The sequence below is a fragment of the Hippopotamus amphibius genome, chromosome 7 (assembly GCF_030028045.1).
Source record: "Hippopotamus amphibius kiboko isolate mHipAmp2 chromosome 7, mHipAmp2.hap2, whole genome shotgun sequence".
NCBI classification, from domain to species: domain Eukaryota; kingdom Metazoa; phylum Chordata; class Mammalia; order Artiodactyla; family Hippopotamidae; genus Hippopotamus; species Hippopotamus amphibius.
This window is the reverse complement of record NC_080192.1, coordinates 52,341,048-52,360,725: the sequence shown is the minus strand read 5'-3', so window position 1 is coordinate 52,360,725 and position 19,678 is coordinate 52,341,048. Positions and strand designations below refer to the sequence as shown.

Genomic DNA, 19,678 nt, shown 5'->3' with positions numbered 1-19,678 from the left:
CCCCGGAAGCCAAGTATCCTACAGTAAGGAAATGCTAGCAAGGAACCATACAGAATGGAGCTAAAGCATCCACAAATGACCTCTGTACAGAAGTCACCCCTTGGAAATAAGCAGTATCTAGAGAGATGGGCATAAACTATTTTAGGTTAAATACATACCATAATTTTTTTACCTTTAAACAAGCCTCGTCACCCAGGCAGTTGTAGAAATCTAAGGTTTGCTGTCTTCACCTTTAATTGTATGTTCCTCTCCTTCCCCAACATGGAGCACCTTGCATTCCTGCTGGCCCTCTCCATGCTGTCCCCCTATCAAATTTTCCTGATACACCTGAGCAAAACCAACTGTGAACCAATAAACCACAATAGACTAGGACAGCAGACTGATCATGAATCGAGAAAGTTCTCAAAACCTGACTCTAACTCACCGTGTATCTCAATAGAATGGCCACTGTGCCATGAATCAGATGGATGGCATTTCTTCCAGTGTTTCTGCCCATAGATGCCCCTTGGTTCCCTGCACCTGCCTTCATGCAGAGGCAAGGACCAGCCTTGGGACAGGAGCTTTGGAAAGAGAAAGAAACTATTTTCATTGTAAAATCAAAACATATATGTAACATTTTTATGTCGTTTTTGCCCTTCAAGCCAGCACCAAATTAAAGACCCAAAAAGACTAACTGTGACTCTCCCCATTGAGCTTAAGTGTGTCGTTTGAAAATTAGGCCACTCTTATTCTGAATCTCACTTTTCCTTCCTACATTCATCTGCAAGATGATCTGTAACGTGATCATTGGCTGTTATTTGTGAACTGTTTTAAGATTTTATGTGTGAGAAATGGCAGAAGAGAAAGACATATGTTACCTTTGGAAATCATGCCTTTGTATTTTCTACTTCTAGGCTATCTTATTTCCAAACAAGGTAAACTATCATCTCACATGGTATCTCAGTTTCTTTGTGTCTGTCAACATCTCACACATGTGTTGAGTCTCTTTTTCTCTCTTTCCATTTGTCATCTGTTCACCTGGATTTTACATTTCCTTTCAAGGTTGACATTCTACACACTGAAAGATAGATTCTCTAGATTCTCCCTGGAACAGCACTTTGCCCATGTGTCAGAGGTATAGCAGTAAAGAGCTGGCTTATTTTCAGTCACCTGTGGAAAATATCTCACGAATCGCCCTTGGATTGAATTTAGAAGTTAGTACTAGACAACTGGAAATCTCCCCAAAGTTTGTAGTTTGCCAGCTTTAAATGGAATGCTAGAATTGAGGATTCTTTTCCCCTTCTCTTAGACTTGTGTCTTTTGTGACACTGGTTGTCACCTAGTATTGGTAGTCTTACCTGAAAGCAAATTACAAAGCCTGGAGTTGCTTGCTTGCTTTCAGTGGGTACAAAGAAAAGATGCTTTGTTTTCCTCTGGACTTTCCTCAAGATTTATGGGGAAAAACTGAAATCTGAGCTGTTTTTGGTTAGTTGGAGGACAATTTTAAAGACATCCATAAAGCTTTATGGAGATCACTGCTGCCCCTCCCAGATTTACTTGAGGAGCCTTTAGAGCCTGACCATAATGTTTACAAATGAAACTCATTTACTTGATCCTGATCTCCACTGTAGTAGAGATTATCTTAAACTCCCTTGTGGCTCTGAAAAATGCCACTTAATTAAGCAAACAGGATTTATGTTCCCCTTTCAGTGTCTACCAAGTTGAAAGGCTGTAAGCCACTTTACTTTCTTTTGAATTTGCTGGGCCACCTTAAAGTAAGATGGAATATCATTTTATTCTAATAATAAAAACCAAATAAAATCTTTTAGATCATTATTTTTAGAATATGACGTCTCTTAGTAAACATTGATTTTCATTTTTTTCCCCTTTACTTTCGTAACTCTCTTTCATAGTCTTTCACAGTACAGTGATGAGAACATGATGGACCCTTACAACCTGGCCATTTGCTTTGGCCCCACACTGATGCCTGTTCCAGAAATACAGGATCAAGTGTCTTGCCAGGCTCATGTGAATGAGATTGTCAAAACCATCATCATCCACCATGAGACTATTTTCCCAGATGCTAAAGAGCTGGATGGCCCTGTTTATGAGAAATGTATGGCTGGAGATGACTATTGGTAAGTCCAAGAATTTTAGTCCTTCTCCCCCTGGAAAAATTATGGAAGTACAGATATTAACTTAATTAAGAAAAAGAATTGACTGTAAGCTGCCAATGCTTCCAGTTTAAAAAGAAGCAGCAACAGCAGCAGGAACACTTGAGATAAATTAGAATACTAAAACCCATGACAACACGAGTTCTTACTATAGAAATTCATATTCATCCCTCTCTTTTCCCCAGGCACGACATCTTTATAGATATATCCATCCTGTCATGACTTTCATAGAGAATGGTTTTGGTATATAGAGCTGTGTTAATTTTTACTACTATATCAAGAAAAGATAACTGATAGAATTGACAGATTTCATTTTCATTCCTAAATAGTTACGATTCTATATAAAGTATTTCAAAATTCTCATTTTAAAGAAACACTGTCAACCAAATGTGTTCTCATTCTTACTTATTTTCATTTTCATTCTTACTAATAAGTATTATCCTAACCAATTATAGTAGTTATTACTTTGAGCAAATTTATTGTTATATTTTTGGGATAAACATTTTTTAATTTGGCAGTACAGTCACCTCCCAATGAAGTATAAAAATGAGGTGTATAGTCAATTGAATAATCCCAAAGTTAAGGAACCCTAAAATGTGTATGTCCACCCTTTGATGTGAGTTCTAGCTTCTAAGAAATCATAAACAACGAAAGTGATTTTGATTCCTTGAGCCCCTTCTGTGTGCCAGCTTCTCAGTGCATATGATCTCTTTTATTCCTCACAACCACTCTGCCAAGTAAGTTAAGAGAGGCCACACGAGTCTTCCCACTCAGCAGCTGCCTCCCAGCCTACCTCGGAAACTGCCCTGTGCAGCTCAGATTCAGGAACAACTGGAAATAGATTTGTCTAAGCCCTTCATTCTGGACCCTCCTCAGGACACTTTGCTTCCCGTTGCCTTACCGGGGATTAAGTAGAAGTAGAATAAGTAGCTGAAAGCTCTAACTCAAAGTACACTTACTTGTTACTTAAACCACAGTATATTCTTAAACCACAGAGGATCCTATGCCTTAAGAAAATTGAGAGTTGACTATTTCCAGAAGTACTGCTGAATTAACAACAAAGCATGATAGATTCTAGTTTTATTGTATATCCAGCCATTTTATGTGCAATTCAATTTTAAAATATTTACTTGAGCACTTACTACATGCACATACTGACTAAGCTTGGCCCTGGGAAGATAAATGAATAAAACTCAGCCCTGGTGAGATTCAGAATTTTAGTTTCCTAGTTGTGTCTGTTTCAAGGCCAGTGTCAGTCATGTTTAGTATTTCCAGGGCTGTATCAGTAAGTTCTGCTGTCTTGTTCATTTTGTCAGAGAGCAAGTATGTGGATGTCTGGTCGATATTATTTGATATGTTGTATTCTAGAACTTTTTTGGCTGCTCCATTTTTACAAACAGGGTAAAAGCCCCATAATAAAGTAACATGTGCTTGATTATGTCCTTCTCCCATATATTGTGTTTTCTATGGGTATCACTCATCTTACACAGAAAGCCAATAATATAGGAGTCATGCTTGTCCCCCAGTGCCAGCAATATAAATGGGCTTTTACAGTAATGTCAAGTTTTTATTTGTAACCAATGCATTCTATTTATCAGGACACATTTGAGAAGAGATAGTGGTAGCGTTAAAGGATAAAATCTGACTGTCACTCAGATGTAAAAATGAACTTGTGTCAAGAAAGGATGAAAAAGATACTACAATCAATTCAAAGCAGAAACTGAAGAGCTCCATTTTTATGCAGTAGGCAATGTTGAAATGAATTTGCAAAACCTGGTGTATCCATGGGGCAATAATCACATGCCACTAGAATTCAACAAATTTTCATTTTTATGGATGAGAATTATTTGTAATACTATCAGTTTCCTACAAGTTAATTTTGTCTTTACAGAATTGTAATGTGTCAAAGGTGAAGGGATATACACTCCCATAGAAAGAAAGAATGCTAGAGGCTCCAGCATTCCATTGAAAGGCTATCCAGTAATTCCTTTGCCATTCCAAAGCCTTGTATTTTTCCTTACAGTAGCAACTGTTCATTTTTGAAATTCTTTGCTTTTTGGCTTCACATGAATTTCTGTTTCCGCTCCTCAGCGACAGCCCGTACAGCGAGCACGGGACGTTGGAGGAAGTGGATCAGGACGCTGGTACAGAGCCCCACACCAGTGAGGACGGTATGTGCTGGTGCCCATGCTATTATAAAACTAGTCTTTATGTCCATTTTTTAAGAATTGCTTATATTAAGAATTTGGTAGATACAAAAGAATACTTACTAAATATGTGTAAAAAGTATGAAGAATAATATTACAATGAACTCTTGTAGAACCACCACCAAGTTTAAGAAAAAGGTATCATTACCTTCTGCACTGTCCTGAACCCATTGCCGTCTTTACCTCTCACAAGTACCCACTATATGTTTCTGCTCTTAAATGGTTTAGTGTTTCATTTTCACTTTTCTTAAACTTTCCATAAATGGAATCATAATGTATATATTTTTCATGACTTTTTTTCTACTTAGTATTACATTCCTGAAAGTCACCCATTGTTGCATGCAGTTATAGTCATTTATTTACCAATATTCCATTGTATTTATTTTATTATTGATGAATATGTGAGGTGTTTCCTATTTTTTTGCCATTGAAAATAGTGCAGCTATGAATATTTTGAACCTGTATCCCACTGCAAATATAGTTTCTCTGGGATATACACACCTAGGAGTAAGCATGTCTTCAACTTTACCACATACTGCCAAACTATTTTTGAAAATGGTTGTAATGATATCCACCCCCAGCAGCAGTGTCTCAGCCTTTCAGTTGTACGTCATCATCAGCACTTGATTTTATAAAATATTGTAATCTCTGCCAATATCGTCAATGTGTAATGGCATCTCGTGATTTTAATTTGCATTTCTCTGATTCCTGATGAAGATATTGTTTTAAAATGTAGTGAGTTAATAGACAATTTGAGGTATGGTTAGGCCAGCCGATCGGGAGGCGATCGCCATTGAAAAGATAATTTGGTACTCACGGTTCCTAAGAGGAGGGGGCATGTCACACCTCAGGGGGCCAGGGAAAGCACCAGGGTTGGTCAGGAGGCAGAGGGAAAGAGGGCAGCTGGGCGGGAGCTTTTATTGTGGTTTCCACAGGAAGGAACAGGAGAGGCGGGGTAAGTAGGGTTGGATTGCCTAGTCTGAATAATTTCAGTGGGCTGTGGGGCTATCTCTGTTTGGCTGGTACCTGGCCCTGAAGTGCTTGGGGCAGGGACCCAAGTGTGGCCCAAAGTGTGAGAGCCCCAGCGAGGAGATAGGTGGGGATTGGTTGGTTTGTATTTGAAAAGCACCTTCCAGGTGAGTTGTTTTCCACCCCTAGGAACTGGCTAACCCTGGGAGGGACAGTCCCTCCAGGGGCAGCAGGGGCCCAGGGGTCACACGACAGAAAATAAAAAACATGGTTAATACACATATACTCATTTTTGTATGTTTTCCTTTCTTCCTTTGTGAAATTACTATCTTTTGCCCATTTAGGGCCTATTTGCCCACTATTAGTTTCTCTGGGCTTTTTTTTGTTTGTTTGTTTCCCTTAGTTTGGTTTAGCTTTGGTTTTTTCGTATTTATAAGAGCTCTTCATGAGTCTGGATCAGGTCTTTTATTGGGTATATGGTTTGCAAGTATCTTCTGCTCTGTAGCTTGTCTCTTGTGGCTTATTGTGTCTTTTGCTAAACAGGGGATCTTAACTTTAAAGGAGTTGAATTTACCAGTCTTTTCCTTCATGGTTGTTTCTCCGTCACCTTTAAGAAATCCTTCTGTGCCCTGAGGTTAATAAAGAACTTCTTCCATATTCTCTTCTAAATCCTTCCAGGTTTTGTTTTTCACACATAGGTCTTAATTCTACCAGGACTTTATTTGGAGGTATGGTGTGAGATAGGAATTCGTTCCTTTTTTCTCCACATGGATGCACAGTTGTCCCCGTTGTCTCAGCCTTAATTGTCTTTTCTCTACTGCTCCACACCTTTACCATAAATCAAGTGACATCTCTGCATCAGTCCATTTCTGGGCTCTGTTCTTTTCCACAGTCTACTTGTCTATCCCTATACTCCTGTCTTAATTTTGATACCTTTTAATAAATCTTAATATTTGGCAAATCAAGACCCCTGACATTGTTCCTCTTAACAGTTCTTTGCCTTTTGCAATTTCACCTAAATTTTAAACTCAGTTTTTCAAGTTCTTGAAACAAACAAACAAGAAGAAAACCTAAATACGCATTGACGTTTGGACTGCAATTGCGCTGATTCTATATATATTGATATGGAAAGAACTGACTTTTTATAATATTCAGTCTTCCAACCCACAGACATATTTTTAGTTACTTAGTGTCTCCCAATAAACTCTTATACTTTTCTCTGTAGTGATCATTTTTTTCTCTAACTTCTTAAGTTTAATGTTTAACACTACTTTTTGACACTTTTTAATATGAATATATAAGGCTGTCAGTTTTTTTCTTAGTACCTCTTTAGCTGTATGAATAATCCTTTTATTCTCTCTTTAGCTGTGATTAATCTGCTTTAAACCCATTCATTGGGTTTTTATTTTTAATTTTTTTCTGCACGTTCTAAGTTTATTTTCATATCTGCTTGATCATTTGTTCTTTATTTATAGCATTAATCCTTTCCATTGTTTTAAATTATGTGTCTAATCATTCTGATAGCTGACGTCTTCCTGGATTTGTTTTTGTTGGCTTTTGCTTATTGAGTCTTATTTCCAGTGTGTTTTATAAATTTTATACATATTTCTTAGAATTTCATGGAATTCCTTTATGTTGACTTGAAGGTATGTCCCTCTAGAGAGGGTTTTCATTTCCTTCTGCCTGGGGCATAGCCAACTTGAGACCACATTAGATTTTTAGTTTGAGGTTTTTCAGGCCACCCAGGTAGTGTGAACTTAAACTGCAAACCTGCCTGAGGACTGGAATGTGGTTGGGATTCTCTGAGGTGATTTTTTTTCCAAGGCTTGAGATAGATTTCCTTAAGTCTAAGGTTGGAGTGGTTACATCTGTGGAAAAGTATGGAGAGCAAGAAGGGAGGAAGACTTGAGAACTAAAAGTCCACTGTGACACAGAGAGTTTGATCCTTTGGTGGGGCTTGAATTCTCCACACGGGGCAGCCCCTGGACCTAGTCTTTTGAGCAAAATAAAGCTTAAGTTAGCCAGGCAGGGAAAAATGCCCTCGAGGCGAACTCTGACTTACATATTCTAGTGTCCTGTTTACCTCGGTGGGTTCCCACATTCATCAGGTTTTTGGTCTTTAGTATTCCTCACAGTCATAATGCAATTACAAAGATTTTTTTTTTAATCCAGCATTTTTAGTTGATTTCAGCAGGAGGGTTATCAGGCTGTCTATGTCCACCCTCCACTTTTAATATATATATAGTTTCGTTGTGTGTGTGTGTTTTTAATTAAGATCTAAATTATACAGTTTATTTGGGAGGTATTAAAATGTTCTGAAAGCAATACCAACAGGCAGCAAATCATGTTCAGGGAATTGTTGAGGAAGAATGAATGGCGTGGGTGGTGGGACTAGAGCTTACAGTAAACACTGGGTGTGGTTTGGGTAGTGGAGACTGAAAATGAGTGAGAAATTCGGTTTGCACGAAGGTACAGATGAGGCTTGAAATGTGACAGAGGAAGTGGGAGAAATGATGTTTTTTTTTAATCTATTTATTTATTTATTTATGGCTGCATTGGGTCTTAGTTGCTGTGCATGGGCTTTCTCTAGTTGCGGTGAGCAGGGGCTACTCTTTGTTGCAGTGCTCGGGCTTCTCAGTATAGTGGCTTCTCTTGTTGCGGAGCATGGGCTCTAGGCTCGCAGGCTTCAGTAGTTGTAGCACGTGGGCTCAGTAGTTGTGGCGCATGGGCTTAGTTGCTCCAAGGCATGTGGGATCTTCCTGGACCAGTGTGTTGTGTTTTTAAAAGTAAGATAAATTGACATTTTTAGAACTTAGAAGAAATTCTATAAAGTGAGAGCTTCTAGTGATACTTCTGTGGTATTGCTTTTGAAAGTCTGAGCCCCCCCTCTGCCACTCTCCATTCTTTTGTCTTGAGTGTCTTTGTTTCTCTGTGATTCATTCCTTTTTCACTAATGTCTTCTCTGAGTATTTCCTTGCTTGCCCCAGTGGCAGGAAAAACCCAAGACAAAGCCCCAGCCATCTCTCTTCCCAAACGTCAGTCTCACCACTGCACATCTGTCAGTTGTTCTTACCTCTTGGCTACAAAAGAGGAGCTTTGCTGAGGGCTCTGTTTGAGATAATATTTTGATTGTGTTCACCTGATTTTGCTGGAAAAAATAGCATTGCTTACAAAGGGCAGGTACCCTTGCCTGCAGCCAGACTCTGAAGTCCTGTAACTAAACTAGAGTATTGATTATCCTTTTGATCACCCAGGTATTGTATTTTCTTTACTCTGTCATGGTATCACTAGAGAGAGCAGCTTTTGTTTCCAAAAGAGAGGCTGTCACAGAACAAAATCATCATCTGCGAGAGCAGTGGGTAACAGATCTAGGAGAGAAGGTGTCAGAGACAGCAAGGTCCCAGGGGGTAGTGTGATGTACTAGCACTTTGTATAAAGTTACAAGAAATGCAAATAGAAGACTTGATAGCACCAGGCAGTCAGAAAATCAGCCCTGTTGAATTTTCTTTCCCTGGGCACAAAATTATAGCCATGTAGGAACATGCAGTTATCATGTTCACCCTTATCAGTGCTGTTATGAGTAGCAGTCGCATTCTACACAGTCTCTGCAGGACCTTAAAGGACTGTGTGACCCTATATGAAACCGGTAGGTGCGTCGCCACGCCCTGAGATCGATTTGCTCTGCAGTGATGAGACTCAGATGTGTGTAAATAGCTTATTGATTGACACTTGACTGTGAAATTTCTCTCATGGGAGTAGAAAGAGTCAAAATAATGAAATTGCTCAGAATTACTGGTTGATGTAGTAGGATTACCAATAAAGTATACTTCTGATTCATCTGGTCATTCTCGCATAACGTCTTTACAGTGGAATTAACTAAGCAGAGTCTGATAATCTTGTTGCTAGTTGTTTCAAATAACAAAAAGGAGAGATAATGAGCATAGCGGGCATGCTGATGAAATTATAATAAAATATGTATGTATCTATTAAATAGTCTTAAATCACCCTTGACCAGCATTGACAGTGTATGATTAAATGGCATTAAAAAATAATAATAGTTCTCTCTTCTTTTCCCTTTGGCAGGTGCATAGGTTGTACACTATGTTATGCTGTCTTTCCAATTTTTTTCAGTAAAACATTTAAACATATGGGTGTGTCACATAAGAATTTGCAAACTACAGATCATGAAGCTCTTTTGAATCAGTTGGCGTGACTTCCTTCCTCCGTGGATATGTTTGCATCCCCTACACCACAGGCTTGTTTATTTCTGTCCCTCAGGGAAAACCGCGGGGGGGGGGGGGGGGGGATTTGGTATTTGTCATCTCAGTCCAAGCAGGATTTATTCTTTTTTTTTTTTTAAGTTTTCCACATTTTTTATGTTCGTTTGTTTATTGTTTATTTATTGGTTGTTCATTGCTGCGCATGGGCTTTCTCTAGTTGTGATGAGCGGGGGCTACTCTTCATTGCAGTCTGCAGGCTTCTCATTGCAGTGACTTCTCTTGTGGAGCACAGGCTCTAGGCACACAGGCTTCAGTAGTTGTGGCACGCAGGAGTTGTGGCTCACGGGCTCTAGAGCACAGGCTCGGTAGTTGTGGCTCATGGGCTTAGTTGCTCCTCCACATGTGGGATCTTCCTGGACCACTGATCGAACTGTGTCCCCTGCATTGGCAGGCGGATTCTTAACCACTGCGCCACCAGGGAAGTCCAGGGTTTATTCTTTACATGCAAGTTTAGAACAAACTATAAAGTTAGTTTCCTTGAATAAAAAGTTCTTTTTTCTCCTCTATGAACAGACTTGTGGATATTTAATAAAGCTGCTGTTTATATTGTTTCATTAAAACATAATTTTAGGGTGGAATGCCAGAGTGTTAACATATGATCTAAAAGTTATCGTCAGTTATTAAAGGACTTAAAGTATTGTTTTACGATTATTTTTATACCTACTTTGCTGAGAAGTGTACAATGTGCAGAGTATAGCATTGTGGTTCTACCATAGAAGTAGTATTCACTTTAAACATTATCGACTGGAAAAAAGATGGGGCATTTTTTTTGTCTTTATTTTAAGTATATAGCTGAAATTCACCCAGACCCTTCATATAACGTAAACCCTAAGCTTTTTCAATATGTTTGTTGATTTTCATGCTCTTGCCATCTCAGAGGATGTTTGAATTTATCAAGTGAGAAAGAAGCTTAGCTGGCTATCCAAGGATTTCTTGTGCAGTTATTTCACATAAGTACAACAGATATTGAAGATATTGCAATAATCTTTGGGAAGAAATAAACTCTTTTAAATGGAAAGGTTTGTTACCAAGGGAAATAGCAGATAATTTCCTTTAAAAATATTTGACAGGCAGGTTTTAATCCATTGTGTGTGCATATATTCTAGAGTATTTGGAAAGTAATACGTGCTCAGTTTTTGGCAGATGAGGTATTGCTCACTGCACAGACAGATTTCTCTAAGCAGGTGCTGCTTGTACTGACCCTTTTTAGGTCTGTTTCTTATTAATTAGCAGTTTACTCACCTATTATTGGTAGCAGAGATGATGATGGGGTGATGGTGGGAGAAGATCATAAAGATCTTAGGAAAGATCATAAAGCCCCCGATTCAGGGCTTTTTGCAATAAGCTGGATCACAAAAAGCAACTATTGTAGTCATTTTGAGTAATTTGTCCTCTTATTTGCCTTCAAAATTTGTGGTCAGAATTGGAATAGAGCTGAAATTCCAATTCCAGGCCCAGAGTTTGATATCTTTTTTCACTTCTTATTTTGAGATCATTGTATATTCCCATACTGTTGTAAGAAATGCTAGAGAGATGCCATACACCCTTCTCCCAGTTTCCCCCCGTGGTAACATCTTACATAACTATAGTATAATATCACAACCAGGAAACCGACATTGATACACTCCATCCACCATTTTCACATTTCACCCGTTTTACATGCACTCATTTGTGTGTGTTTACTTAATTCTATACAGTTTTATCACATGTGTACATTTATGTGACCACAAGCACAGTCAAGAGCAAGAACTGTTCCATCACAAGGATCCTTCGTGATAGCCTTTTATAGCCATAGCCATTTCCTTCCATCGCCTCCCCCCACCCCAACCTCTGGCAACCACTAATCTAGTCTCCATCTCAATTATTATGTCATTTCAAGCATGCCATATAAATGGAATCATGCACTGTGTAACTTTTTGAAGTTGGCTTTTTTCACTCACCATTATTCCCTTGAATATCTTTTGAACTCTAGAAGATATGATTTTTGAATCCGGTCTTTTGAGTCGGTATGCTTGTTTCACAGGTAATATCCAGAATTTGTTTCTGATACTAGAAAAAATAAAGTTGTCTTTCCTGTTGGTGGTAGTTTCAAGATTTGACAGTGCCAAAAAAATACATAAGGAAATTAAATGTATTCAAATAGTATTTAATGTGGTGATTTCTGTAAACTTGATTTTTTTTAAATAAGCAAATCATAAATGTCTTAGTGTTCTGGGATAGTGATTCTTCCATGTTATAAAAGGTATTAACATCTTGCCAAGGGACTCCATCAATGTCAAAATGATATGGGAGCTATTGCAGAGGATATTACAACCCAAGGAGAGATTTTATATACTATATTGCAAAGTTTTAAATATTTTTTTATTAGACTGTCATGATATCTCTAGTAAGAGGCTGTGGAAATTAAGATCTAATGTTCAGTTTTTCTTTGCCTGAAAAACTGATAACAGCAAGAGAATGTTTTTCTGTATCTCTTTTAACGGCATCATTTTCTCATTGTCTTGATTTATTTATTATCTTGTTCAGTCTGGATATTAAAATGACTCTATTTCTAAAGCCTCGTATAGACCTTTCAGTTAGTGTATCATGCCTTCCTGACAGCCCTGCCCCTCACCATCTTCTGATGTGTTCCTTGTAGAATGCGAGCCAATAGAAGCAATAGCCAAGTTTGACTATGTTGGACGATCTGCCAGAGAATTGTCCTTCAAGAAGGGTGCTTCCCTGCTGCTGTATCACCGTGCGTCTGAGGACTGGTGGGAAGGAAGACACAATGGGATCGATGGGCTTGTGCCCCACCAGTACATAGTGGTGCAGGATATGTGAGTAGTCCCGGCTTCCATCACCTGATGCTCCCAAGGGAAGACTCCAGCTGTCGTTCTTAAATTGACTTTGGTCTCGTGAGAAAAGAGCAGAAGGGATTACAGAGCAAGAACTTCTGAGCTGGGCACAGTTCTTCACCTTGCTAATGGGTCTTTGCTAACAGTACTTCGGGGCCAACAGCTTTTCATTTCCCAAACTCTCCCAGCAGGTCTGGAGCAGGGACTAGTGAGAGATGCCTTCTGAAGCTTTCAGGTTCTTAGAAAAATACCCTGTGCAGAGAATGGCTTTAGGAGCTGAAGTGGCACTGCTAATTCCAAAAACAGTGGTGGCTCTTCTCTTGGTGTCTGTCTACTGTTTCAATTCCCAGTTCCCGAGAGAGGGTACTGAAGAGAATCATCTCCAGGCTTCTTTTTTTAATTTTGCTGATGAGAAAGCTCTACTTTCAAAAATATTTAAAAAGATGTCTTCCCATTTGGTCATGATATTAAGTGAAAGAAACGAGTTACAAAATAACATGTAAAGTATAATCTTAATTTTGTGACTATAGTATTTCACAATGCAGCACCAATTAATGAACAGCTTTTCAAGGAAAAGAGAAAAATACCACATAAAATATATACAGTGATTGATTCAACCTAATTTTGAAAATGTTAAAATGTCTCTCAGAATTCAAGGAATATCATGTGTGTGTGTGTGTGTGTGTAGAAGTACAGTCATATATATCTAAAGTACATAAACATATAAATATCTATAGTATAAATACTATACATACATGTGGACATCCTTGTAGGTATGCATCCCAGGCAGAGAAGAAAAGCATAGAAGGATAGTTTCTAGAATTCAAACAGCAGTTGTCTCTGGATGTTATATTATGGGAGATTGTTATCTGAATTTTCCAAGTTACCTGCAATGAAATGATATTATTTTATAGTGAAAAGTTATATTAGTAAGAGAAAGACTTACATAAATGCCATCACTTATTTTTTTGTCCCCATTCATCTAGCAAAAGACCCTCACTCTTGATTCTCATTGTTTCAGGGATGATACATTTTCAGACACTCTGAGCCAAAAAGCTGACAGCGAAGCCAGCAGTGGGCCAGTGACTGAAGACAAGTCTTCATCCAAGGACATGAACTCCCCAACAGACCGTCATCCTGATGGCTATTTAGCCAGGTAGGTGGGGTGGTCACCAGGGGCTCTGAGCAGCCATGGCATCCACAGCCTTGCAGGATTACCCTGTGTCATAACCTCTCCTCTTCTCTGCCTCCGTCTAGGCAAAGGAAAAGAGGAGAGCCACCCCCTCCAGTAAGGCGTCCTGGCAGGACCAGTGATGGCCATTGCCCCCTCCATCCCCCACATGGTCTTTCCAACTCCTCAATAGACCTGGGGTCCCCAAGCCTGGGCAGTCACCCCCGGGGCCTGCTGCAGAACCGTGGGCTCAACAATGACAGTCCTGAGAGGAGGCGTCGGCCGGGACACGGCAGTCTGACCAACATCAGCCGCCACGACTCCCTCAAGAAGATTGACAGCCCTCCTATTAGAAGGTCCACATCATCAGGGCAATACACAGGCTTCAACGACCACAAGCCGCTAGACCCAGAGACAATCGCTCAGGTAGGCTGCTTTGAATAGAATGTTGCATGCCAAGTACTGGTATGTGATGGAGGTGTACAGGAGTTACTTTCTGGAGCCATGTCTTTTGTATAGAATTAACTGAAAAAACAGAAAAGAAATTAGCCCATTCTTTAATTTAAGACCATTTGTTACTGGAAGGGCCCAAGTGTATTAGGTTCGTAGTGATTTAAACAAAGACATGGCAGAAACTTAAGAGCCAAGGTAGTCAAACCCATCATTGCTGAATGGCCAGGAGAATTCTAAAAAGGAAAAAGGAAGAAGGACTAACCCTACCAGATCCTAAATGCATGCTGGAGCTAGTAAAACAGACAAATCAATGGAGCAGAATGGAGAGCCCTGAAACAGAACATTTTTAGTGTATGATGAAGGTGACACTTTCAACTTAGGAAATGAGATTCGCCAATAAATGAAGTGAGAAATAATGGTTGGCTGTTTGAAGAACAGCAAGTCTGGCTCCTGTGTCACTCTTGAATGCCTGTGTGTTTTTACTTCCCAGCAGTGACTGGTGAGAAGGGCCTTGTAGTTTTTTCTAATGATTAGAATTGACAAAGTAAAAGTAAAACAATATTAATGGATTTTCCATCGTTCTACCATTTTTTTTCCTTTGGGTCTTTTTACAGCACAGGCCATCAGAAAATATATGTTTGACAGAAAAAAAAACTGAATCTCTATTCTGTACACCTAAAACTAATACAATATTGTAAATCAAGTATACTTCACTGGAAAAAAAGAAAAAAGAAAATATGTGTATGGCCAGTGAAAAAGGAGATGAATAGATTCACCATTTGAGTAGTCTAAAGTGTCTTCTAGCTATCACTGAAGCTTAAAAATGAAATAGATCAAAAAAGAAAGTGAGAAATTAATGAAACAAACATGGGGAAGTATTAAAGATGGATTATTTTCAATAAAAAGTGCTCAAGGAAACCTGCATTTGATATGACAAATTTCCAAGCTATTTTCATTGTCCTAACTAAAAAGAATTTGGGGTAATAAATTAGATTGTGTGAAGAGTTGAATGTGTTTTTACAAAAGGAAACCAATTTTAAGTGCACAACGATTTTTGAGCAAAAATCAAAAAGACTTCTGACCTTTGGGGGTTTTTTTTATTTGAAGTGCAACGTGGAGTCCTTTGAGGCCTGTTTAGAACCAGTGATATTTGACTAGAAGCCATAGCATCGTTGCTTGTAATATAAGCAGGTGAGACAGTGATTAGATGAGAGAGACAAGGAATTAGGGGCTTAGTGGTGGGAAGGTATAATAAGGTCTGTTTTAACCCTTTGGCTTCTAGAACCAAAATCTTTTACTTGTAAATCATGAAAACAAAAATCCGACAGATAAACCAGGCTCTGCACATTCTCTATGGGACAAATACTTGTTGTAAAAAACAAATCCATATATTTAGCATCAAATGGAAATCACATATGAAAATAATCATTTGAAAAGTGATGTCATCCTCACACAATGGCTTCCAGCTGTGTCCTTTATTTATCTTTCCATCTCTCATCTTCAGATTTTCCCAAGAGGACAAGTAAGCCTGCCATCATGGTGTTCATACCAAAAACACGCAAATTCTTTTAGTAAACAAGTCAGTGGAATCCCTGATAGAGCTTTTTTAAAAAATTACAAATCCATATGTGATCACTGGATCTTCGTTTATTCATTTAGCAAGTCTTACTGAGCACGTACTGTGTGGCCACTCCCATACGAGGCCTTGTGGACACACAGTTAAGTCAGTGTCAGCCACTGCACGAAGGTGGGTACAATTCAGTGGGGGAAGTGGATGTGGAAATCACTTGCCGCTGTGAGGGCCACAGGCTGATGCTCCGGTGAGTGAAAGAAGATCCGGGAAGGTAGAGAAAAGGCCTTTCAGTCAGACCAGCGTAGTGGTTCTTCACCCACCCTGCCTCACACAGTACTCCACCGTGTGTGTGTTTGGTGGGGGGCGGAGGTGGGGGGACAGTAAAACACATGATGTAAAACTGACCCTCTTAACCATTTCTAAGTGTACAGGTCAGTAAAGTGTATTCACATTGCTGTGTGGCACATCTCCAGAACTTTTTCATCCTGCAAAACTGAAACTCTGTGCCCTTCTAAGGACAACTCCTTTTTTCCCCTTCCCTCCAGGCGCTGGCCACCACTTTTTGCTTCTGTGAGTGTGACTACCTCATATAAGTGGCATCATGCAGTATTTGTCTTTTGGGGACTGGCTTATGTCACTTAACATAATGCCTTTAAGATGGACCCATGTTGCAGCGTGTGGCAGGATTCCTTCCTTTCCAAGGCCTGGTAGTAATGTACTGCACGTATGCAGCACGTGTCACTTACCCATTCATCTGTCAATGGTGCACACATCACCTTTTTAAAAGAAATATTCTGTAATTCCCCCTTTATTATCTGAAAAATTGATGTACTGAATTTTTTAAAACATATAAAGCACTAAATACAATGTAAAGAAAAAAATAAATGGAAATAAAGGAAATATATGTCAGTTAATGCTTAACTACACTAGAAGACAAATGAAGTAGTGAGATGCTTTTACCTACATGTAGACGTACCATAAATACAATTAAAAATGTACACTGATGCAAGCGTATGAAGTTACTTAGTCTGAACTCAATTTCCGTAATGGTGTTCTCATTACGGAAAAATCAAAGCAGAGTATAATTTACATGATAGTTTCATTCCTAGAAAACTTAACACCATGAAAAAAATATTTTGTGTTTATATATAGGAAAGTTAGGTTCTAGACTCAGGTTATTTAAAAAAAATTTTTCACCTACATAAATGTCTGGAAGGCATTCAAAAGTTGAACAAGATATGGGACAATTCATTGCATGTAAATTATCCAGGACACTTGTAAGATATCCACTATCTCTGGCCCCTGCCCACCAAATGCCAATAATGCCACCTGGTTACTTTGACATTTAAAAATGCATACACACACACACACACACATACCATATTACAGAAATAACCTCTATGGGGCAGTACCACTTCCACTGAATCCACTGGACAGAAGTGTCAGGGGAAGTCTTAAAATAAATTTTGAAGAACTGCTAGGAGTTAGCCAAGTATATAGTAAGTGCTGAAAAATTATTGGTGAATGAATGAAAGCCTGATTTTTCATGCCTAGGCACTTGTATTTCTTAAGAAATTGTTGCAATATCTAAATATAAGCCATCTTTTACCACAGATTGAAATAGAATTCTGTATAAGATGTCAGCATGTAAGCTCAAAGCCACCAGAAGACTGCCAAGTGGCTGAGATTGGCCAGTGCTTGCTCTGTGGCTGGGAGCCATTGGAGCCTCCTGCACCTTCAGAGTCATAGTAGTCATGTGAGATGGCATTCGGTTTACACACTCTACAGACTGCTGTTAAAACAGTCATGCTTTTGCTGGTCTGCTTGCTTTGAAGTGAAGTATATGGGTTTCTATACATTAGTATTAATTATCAGCCTAGTCTGTCTCTCTTTCTGGTTATTTTTTTTCTAGTTCATTCACAAGGTATCATTGACATACAGCACTGTGTAAGTTTAAGGTGTACAACATAATGATGTGACTTACACACATCATGAAATGATTCCCACAGTGGGTTTAATGAAAATCCATCATCTCATACAAAATTAAAGCAATAGAAAAAAAATGTTTTTCCTTGTGATGAGAGCTCAGGCTTTACTCTCGTAACAACCGTCATATGTAACCTACAGCAGTGTTAATTATATTCATCACGTTGTACCTTACGTCCCTAGTACTTATTCACGTTATGACTGGAAGTTTGTCCCTTTCCACCACCTTCATCCAGTTGCCCCTCCCTCCAGCGCCCTGCCTCTGGGAGCCACAAATCTGATCCTTTTCTGTGAGTTTGTATTTGAAGTACACTTGACCTACAACACTGCTAATTCCTGTTATATGACACAGTGATCCGATATTTCTATACATTTCAAAATGATCACCACAGTAAGTCTAGTTACCATCTGTCATTTCTGGTTATTTTTCAACAGGATATTGAAGAGACCATGAACACTGCTTTGAACGAACTCCGAGAACTGGAGAGACAGAGTACAGCGAAGCATGCCCCTGATGTGGTGCTGGATACCTTAGAACAAGTGAAAAACTCTCCCACCCCCGCCACGTCCTCGGAATCTCTCAGCCCTTTGCACAACATTGCCCTCAGGAGCTCGGAGCCTCAGATTCGACGTAGCACTAGCTCCTCCAGTGACACAATGAGTACTTTCAAGCCTATGGTGGCGCCCAGGATGGGCGTGCAGCTGAAGCCCCCAGCCCTTCGGCCAAAACCTGCTGTTCTTCCAAAAACAAACCCTACCGTAGGACCTGCCCCACCTTCCCAGGGCCCAGCAGACAAGTCTTGCACAATGTAAAAACCAACTGAGCGAGGTCATACGGGGAGGTGATTAAAAAGAGAAAACGGATTAGTGACAAAAGTCAACGATCCTTAACTTTCCTTAGTCGTGTGCTTATAACTGGAGATCTTTTGGCTTTTCTATGTTCTCGAATGTAATGTCTGAGACGAGCTAAATTAACACGGGCATTTGTATTTTGTAACTTTTGTTTTTAATAACTGGACATATCTTATGTCATTTTAAAGACAATAGAAACACGTAGACTTACTTGAAAAGCCAATGCTGCACCATTTGTAATGAAGGCAACACCGCTCTGCCCTGCACATTGCACAGTGCTTCAGGCTTAGTGTAGCCCGGGTGAGTCAGAAACGTCTGGATCCAAAGGCAGGAGAGTCTGAATTCCAGGCCTTGGAGTGTAGCCAGTGTTGGTTTGTGGCACTTGGGGTAAGGCTGAAAGGTGACAGTGGCGTTGTTTGGTAGCTGGTAGTGAGTACCTCTGATTCCATGCAGCGGGGTGGGGGGGCCGGCTTTTGCTACAGACTTGCTGTGGTCACAGTGGGGTCCTCCCAGTGGGAGCTGCAGCCCACTGCCTGACGAGCAGGATGATTGCCTCTTTCATAACAGTCGTTTCCCTGGAACCAGGGTAAAGTCTCAGCAGGAGGGGGTAGAACCTCTGCAGTTACTGCTTGAACTGAACCTGGAAAAAGAGAGGGAGACAGTCTTCCAGAGCTATTGATGTGACTCTTTACCTGAGCCTGGTCAGGCCCCGGAGAGTCTCCAGGTCCATCCCCTGCATTCACCATGGACCAGAACAGTCTAATTGTAAAGACTTTCTGGTTATACTACTCCAGAAACTCCTTCAGAGATCTGCTGTTGCCTAGGAAATAACTTCTAACTCCCCTAAACCCCTGTGTCTTCCTCTGTGGCAGTGGAGAAAGCACACAGTGGCCAGGTCTTTGGTGCGCCAGCCTTCTCGTCCCCTGACTAGATGACCCAGGTTCCTTTAAACGTGCTGCAGTGGCCTGATGATCCTAAACTGCACGCCCGGCTCCCCTCACCATTTGTCTCTTCGAACTACGGTAGTGCAGTAAGAGCCAGACCGGCCAAGGGGGGAGGATGACCTCATGGTTCCGACGTGACTTCCTCCCAGCTGTGCATCCTGGAACCGTGGGGGGTTTTTTTTGTTTTTTTCCGTGTGGTCTCTACATCCCTCACACAGTCAGCTGAACTCCATTGGGACCCTCTTTCTCTGAC

At 39.9% G+C, this 19,678-nt stretch overlaps 1 protein-coding gene across 6 annotated transcripts in view; it reads left to right on the top strand.

Moving 5' to 3' along the window:
* Nucleotides 1–18,477, top strand: part of SRGAP1 (SLIT-ROBO Rho GTPase activating protein 1) — a 264,983-nt gene extending 246,506 nt beyond the window's left edge. For 4 of the 6 annotated variants that reach the window (XM_057741462.1, XM_057741460.1, XM_057741461.1 and 1 more), the window contains 6 exons: nt 1,893–2,117; nt 4,245–4,324; nt 12,248–12,428; nt 13,468–13,602; nt 13,704–14,043; nt 18,065–18,477. In XM_057741462.1, coding sequence (XP_057597445.1) covers nt 1,893–2,117; nt 4,245–4,324; nt 12,248–12,428; nt 13,468–13,602; nt 13,704–14,043; nt 18,065–18,442 — 1,339 coding nt within the window. In that variant the 3' untranslated portion in view covers nt 18,443–18,477. The other 2 variants (XR_009054655.1, XM_057741464.1) reach the window with 2 other exon arrangements.
* Nucleotides 18,478–19,678: the final 1,201 nt, after the last annotated feature.